Source organism: Penaeus japonicus, unplaced genomic scaffold (assembly GCF_977035675.1).
Source record: "Penaeus japonicus unplaced genomic scaffold, GWHDUDI00000001_assembly GWHDUDI00000042, whole genome shotgun sequence".
NCBI classification, from domain to species: Eukaryota; Metazoa; Arthropoda; class Malacostraca; order Decapoda; family Penaeidae; genus Penaeus; species Penaeus japonicus.
The window spans coordinates 13,984,495-13,991,994 of record NW_028234444.1 but is presented as its reverse complement, the minus strand read 5'-3'; the positions used below and the strand labels follow the sequence as shown (position 1 = coordinate 13,991,994).

At 32.9% G+C, this 7,500-nt stretch overlaps 1 protein-coding gene across 1 annotated transcript in view; it reads right to left on the bottom strand.

Moving 5' to 3' along the window:
• Positions 1-5,126, bottom strand: part of LOC122249324 (venom carboxylesterase-6) — a 14,989-nt gene extending 9,863 nt beyond the window's left edge. The window contains exons 1-7 of the mRNA XM_086534967.1: positions 4,787-5,126; positions 4,164-4,349; positions 3,512-3,738; positions 2,317-2,467; positions 1,498-1,673; positions 868-1,018; positions 251-428 (exon numbers count right to left, since the gene is read on the bottom strand). Of these exons, the coding sequence (XP_086391093.1) occupies positions 251-428; positions 868-1,018; positions 1,498-1,673; positions 2,317-2,467; positions 3,512-3,738; positions 4,164-4,349; positions 4,787-4,904 (1,187 nt within the window). The 5' untranslated portion in view covers positions 4,905-5,126. The remainder of the gene's footprint in view (positions 1-250; positions 429-867; positions 1,019-1,497; positions 1,674-2,316; positions 2,468-3,511; positions 3,739-4,163; positions 4,350-4,786) is intronic.
• Positions 5,127-7,500: the final 2,374 nt, after the last annotated feature.

The window sequence follows — 7,500 nt, the reverse complement described above, 5'->3', positions numbered from 1 at the left end:
GTGTGTGTGTGTGTGTGTGTGTGTGTGAGTGTGTGTGTGTGTTTGTGTGTGCGTGTTTGTACGTATACACGTGTTTGTGTGTCTGTGTCATATGTACGTATCTATATACACACGTACCTTTACATATACACGTATATCTATTTACATGCTCTCCTCACACGCCTACACACCCACACATCCATCAGTAAACACAATCCTATACACAACCATATCTACAACATACCCCTCCCCCTCCCCCTCACCCCCTCACCCCGTCGCAGCGAAGTTAGTCCAGAGGCGAACCATAATGTTACTCAGTCGTTGGTCGCTCTTAGACTCGAGGACAGAGAAGGTCGACCTCGAAGTCGTCCTCGAGGTCATGTTGGAGGTCGAGTTGAGGGCCAGGCCTCCTCGGAACAGATACTTTAAGTCGTCGCCATTACTGACCCCTGAAAAGTATTTTTTTTTTAATGGTCGTATTAGGGTCGTTATAGAGAAGAGAGGTTTATTGTTAGTATCATTCCTATCATTATATTATTAACGTCATTTATTTTTTTTAATTCTATTTCTTGTTGTCTGTTGAAATACAGACATGCAAGCCCAAAGTAAAGAGAACCAAAATATGTGAAATTTATGATGACAATGGTGATAGCAATAACAACAACAACAATAATAATATAGATGTTAATAACAATTACAACAACAGTAATGATAAGGACAACAACAACAATAATAATAATAATGATAAGATAATAGCAAAAATAATAATAACAATATTAATGACAACGACAGTAATATTAATAATCATAATACCAATAACAATAATGACAATAACAATAATATCAATAATAACAACAAAATGATCAAATAAAAATAAAGAAATCTCACACATATATCCAACGGAGCTATTGAAGAGATCAGTTGCACCAAAAAGACCTCGGTGTTGCAAGCGATACGCGAACACTCTTCCTCTCCCGCGCTTGCAATGAAGTCGCAACACCTCGACGTTCGGCACGTTGTAAGCCCCATCGCTTAGCAGCTGTTTATTTCGCCAGAGAGAGAGAGATGCCGAATTGATAATAAAAAGATTGGATAAGAATGCATAGATATGTTAATTATGCTGTGAATTTATGTTTAAAATTATGCATATGAAGATATTAATCGTCAGGATTTTATCTATATCGTACGATCGACACACACACACACGCGCGCGCGCGCACGGATACGCAGGAATCAAATTTCCTGAAATGGTGAAAGTAATAATAATTACTTTAATAATAATGATGTTAAATATGATAGTAATAAGAATAACAGAAACGACAACGTTAAAATCCCCCAAAAATAACCATAACATTATCCATTACAACTATAACATTACCAATAACTATAACATCACCACTAATAACTATTATAACAAAAACATCAACCAATAATCTCAAAACAAACCTATTTATCCGCCACCAAGACCATAATAACAAATAAACAAACTAAAATCACAATACAAAAAAAAACACTCACCTGAGCCAGACTCCGAACAGAGCCTTCGTTGACCTGAGCTCCGGGCAGGTAAGCGTTGAAGACCTTGCGAGCCAAATGCGAAGAATCTACCTCCCCTTCCATACCGAGCGTCGCCGGTGCTACTGAAGCGAAGTCGTTGAACAGCGCCTTTTGGAGGGTGGGGTTGCCGAGTGTCGCTGGAAGAAGGATTTTTTTTTTTATCAAGGTGATATCTTGATTTGATTTGATTTTTTGGAAAGGATTTATCAAAGGCATTAGAAGACATAAACAAGATGGGTTTCACCAAGACGGACAGAGATGCCAAATGCCAAAGCGCGGACAAATAGAAAATACAACCGCCACAAAAGGACACTCAACGAGGACAAGCAGAGAATTCAACAAAAACAGAACACTTACCAATGGTGGAGAGAGAATACAACAGCAACTGAACGGACAGAGAATACAACCTGAGAACAGCTACAAGAGACCAGAATAAAAAAAAATAATAAATAAAAAAAAATACAATACCCATCAAAAACGAGCAAAAAATACAACAGAACACTCAAGGACTACAGAATATATAACAGCAGAACACCCACAAAGAACGAGCAGAAAATACAACAGAACACTCACTAAGGACGGTAGAAAATACAACAAAACATTCACCAAGAGCGAGCAGCAGAAAATACAACAGACCATTCATCAAGACGGCAGAAAATACAACAGACCATTCATCAAGACGGCAGAAAATACAACAGACCACTCATCAAGACGGCAGAAAATACAACAGACCATTCATCAAGACGGCAGAAAATACAACAACAACAACAGAGCACTCACCAAGGGCGGGCAGCGCAGCCTCGACCTCCGTCACCCCAGAGATGAGATCCACTTCGTTGTAAATGCCGCTTTGTAGGAGCGAGGCAGGATGCGCGCGTAGGAATGCCCCGTCCACACGCGGCGTCATGACCTGGGGGGTGCTGAGCCACGTCTGGGGGGAGGGGGTGGAGGGAGTAGAGGAAAGTGGGGGAAGAAAGGGGGGAGGGAGTAGAAGGAGAGGGGGAAGAAACAGTTTTAAATGATGTTGCTTCTACGAGTCAGAGAAAAAAACAAATATTTGAAATATACATACCAAGGGAATTAGATCAAACTCATACAAGGTTATATGAAAAAAGTTATCATAGAAGTGATAAAAAGGAAGTCAGTTTCGTTCTTTTTCCTCTCTATCTCACTCTCTCTCACTCTCTCTCTCTCACTCACTCACTCTCTCTCTCTCTCTCTCTCTCTATGAAAGCATATGCAAGAATAAACTCCACTATAAGTCCTAAGCACTTTGACTTTCCTCTCCTGGAGTTTTCAATCTGCAATAGATATCCCAAAGAGTGCCACTCTCTCAGGGCTGTTCTAAGCCTAAGCACTTCAAGGGGCATCATCTCCAGCCACCAGCCACCCAGGAGTCTAATTTGTATCACTTTTTTATAATCTTTACTTGTTGTTTAGAATGGACGATGGTCTCCCAACTGGCAAGGTCTTTTCTAATCTTTCTAATTTTTCTTAATTCTATTTAGAGATCTTTATCTTTTTTTCATTCTTTTTAGAGATATGCCACCAAGGAAGCCTCCCTTTATCACGAAGGCTTCTTATGATGGGCTTTCGTGTCTGTGTGGGAGAGGGAAATATTTCAACCATTACATGGCAGAACGGCAGATCCCTTGGCCTTCTTTCTCATGTACCCAACCTGCACAAGCACCCAACACAGATCAGCCTGGAAGAAATCACATCAGAATGACCTGTTCTTAGACGCCCGGTAGAAAATCATTCTTATTTTTTGTTTAGTCAGGCTCACACTCTTTCTATTTTTATCTCCCTTGTCTGTATGTCTCTCTCTCTCTCTCTCTCTCTATCTACCTATCTCTATCTCTCTCTCTATTTCTCTCTCTCTCTCTCTCTCTCTCTCTCTCTCTCTCTCTCTCTCGCTCTCTCTCTTTCTCTCTCTCTCGTGCGGCTCCCCCTGCATGACCTGCATTGCCCTCACCACAAACGCCGACGGGATGACTGTCAGCTGTTGAAATGGAAGTTTCCTCAGACAGTCCAGAAGAGCAGTGCTGTTCAACCCACCAGCAGAGGAGGAGTTGGAGGTCTTATTCGCTGCTGAACAGTTGAACACTTGACCAACGATATAGGCTGTTTCTTTGTGGTCCTTCCTCAATGCCCAGGGACTTAGTGCATTTCCAGATTGCAATATTGCACGCCGGAATAATCCTGGTTAGAAAATGAGAAGTAAGATTTGTTCTCGCTTTTTGCATGTGGAATTACATTATATCATCGTTAGTATGAAGTGAAATGTCTTCAGATTGAGAAATGTTGATTTTTATCACCCTCTCTTTTTCTTTGTTTTTATTGCACATTTCATTAAATGAGGAAATATGATTTGGTTTCTTTCAGTGCCGTGTCATTTGCAGCTCAGAAAGAGAAAGCCTTTGAATGATCTATGACTGTACATTATTTGTTATAGATAGACCTGTAAGTCACGTATGCTGAATACTTGTGTGTGAAAAACAAGTACTTAAAAAAAAAAAAAATATATATATATATATATATATATATATATATATATATATATATATATATATATATATATATATATATGGGTCTATTTGATTATTAATTCATCTGAAGGACCGTACCTTTTGCTTGTTGACTCAACACTTGGAAATGCGCAGAGGCGGCCCCAGCACCCTGACCGAAAAGAGTGACCTTATCTGGGTCACCACCGAGGTCACGGATGTTGTCCTTGACCCATCGGAGGGCCATCGTCTGGTCCTTCAATCCTAGGTTACCGGGGAGCACAGAATCCTCCGTGGATAAGAATCCTGTGCAGTGAGATATTGAAGCCTTGTTAGTATTTCCCTATTTGTAAACTGTTTGCTTTCTTCAACTACTTTTTTTTACTATTATTGTTATTTTCATCAACTATTTCATTACTCTTCCATTTGATAAAATAAAACTAGAGTAACGAGAATAAAGAACATTTTTCGAAACTTATATATATATATATTTATATACATATAAATATGTATATATATATATATATACATATACATATAAATAAATAAATATATATATATATATATATATATATATATATATATACATATATGTATATATGTGTGTGTGTGTGTGTGTGTGTGTGTGTGTCTGTATTTATTTATACATCTTCGAAAATAAGGAAATAAAAACTATAGCAATTCCAAATATTAAAAAAAAAGAAATCAAAGGTCAAACAGAGGTCACGCCCCGCAAACCTGACCTAAGGTGCCCAGGCGATACTGAAGAGTCACGAGCACCACGTCTCTTGTGAGGAGGGGGAGGGGGGCGTACTCCCCAGCACCCCCTACCAGGAACGCCCCCCCATGCAACCAGACCATCACTGGCAAGTCTGAGACGAAGGGCTGGGGAGTCAAGGAAACGCGTTGGGGTCATGTTTTTGTTATTGTTGTTATCACTGTTAATATTGATTGTTATCACGCTGTTGATTATAATCTTTATTAATATAGTAATTGGACATTATCATTCATTATCGTTCATCATCACCCTTGATATCTTCAGTAATGCTTATTGATCAGGATGATTGGTATTATCATCATTATTTTCACTGTAATTGCCTTTTGCACTAATACTACCATTACTATTATCATTATTATCATAACAACCATTATCATAATTAAAATCATCATCTCCATCATCATTACTACTAAAACTATCATCAGTAGGAGTAACAATAGTAGTGATCGAATTCATCATCACTATCATCAGAAAATTGCAATTAATAACAACCAACTGACAAGAACAGGTTAACAACCAAATCGAGATAACATCACAGAACAAACACCTATGGATAACCTTACAAATAATAAAGATAATGATGATAATGATAATAATGATGATAATGATAATAATGACAATAATAATGATAACGATAATAATGATAATAACAAACATAATAATGATAATAATAATGATGATAATGATAATGATAGGAATGACAATGATGATAATGATGATAATGATGATAATGATGATAATGATAATAATGATGATAATGATAATAATGATGATTATGATAATAATGATAATGATAATAATGATAATGATAATAACAATAATAACAGTAACTATAACAATCATCATTAATGAAGATAACAATGATAATAATGATAATGATGATAATGATAATAATGATAATAATGCCAATAATAATGATAATGATGATAATGATAATAACAATAATAATGATAATAATGCCAATGATAATAATAACAGTAACTATAACAATCATCATTAATGAAGATAACAATGATAATAATGATGATAATGATAATAAAACAATAACAATGATAATGATGCCAATGATAACGATAACAGTAACTATAACAATCATCATTAATGAAGATAACAATGATAATAATGATAATGATGGCAATATTGATAATAATGCCAATAATAATGATGATAGTGATAATAATTCCAATAATAATAATAACAGTAACTATAACAATCATCATTAATGAAGATAATAATGATAATAATGATAATAATGATGATAATGATAATAACAATAGTAGCGATAATTTTGATAATAATGATGATAATGATAATAACAATAATAATGATAATGATGCCAATAATAATAATAACAGTAACTATAACAATCATCATTAATGAAGATAACAATGATAATAATGATAATAATGCCAATAACAATTATAATAATGCCAATAATAATGATAATAATGCCAATAATAATGATAATAATGCCAATAATAATGATAGTAATGCCAATAATAATGATAATGATGGTAATGATAATAATGGCAATAATAATGAAAATAATGACAATAATAATGTTAATAATGCTAATAATAATGATAATAATGCCAATAATAATGATAATAATGCCAATAATAATGATAATAATGCCAATAATAATGATAATAACAATAATAATGATAATAATGCCAATAATAATGATAATAATGCCAATAATAATGATAATAATGATAATAATATTAGTAATAACAATGATGATAATAATGATGATAATGATAATAATGCCAATAATAATGATAATGATGATAATGATAATAACAATAATAATGATAATAATGATAATAATGATGATAATGATAATAATGCCAATAATAATGATAATGATGATAATGATAATAACAATAATAATGATAATAATGATAATAATGATAATAATGATAATAATGAGGATAATAACTGATAATAATGATAATAATGCCAATAATAATGATAATGATGATAATGATAATAACAATAATAATGATAATAATGATAATAATGATAATAATGATAATGATAATATAGATGATAATGATAATAATGATAATGATAATAATGATAATAATGATAATGATGATAATGATAATATAGATGATAATGATAATAATGATAATGATGATAATGATAATAATGATAATAATGATAATGATGATAATGATAATAATGATGATAATGATAATAATGATGATAATGATAATAATGATGATAATGATAATAATGATGATAATGATAATAATGATAATGATAATAATGATGACAATGATAATAATGATGATAATGATAATGATGATAATGATAATAATGATGATAATGATAACAATGATAATGATGATAATAATCCTATCAATAATAATGATAATGATAATGATAATAATAACAATAATGATAATAACAGTTATAATGATAATAATGATAATAAGGATAATAATGATGATATCAATAATGAGAATAATAATGATAATAATGAGGATAATAATGATAATAATGATAATAATGCCAATAATAATGATAATGATGATAATGATAATAACAATAATAATGATAATAATGATGATAATGATGATAATGCCAATAATGATGATAATGATAATAATGGTAATAACAGTAACTATAACAATCATCATTAATGAAGATAACAATGATAATAATGATAAG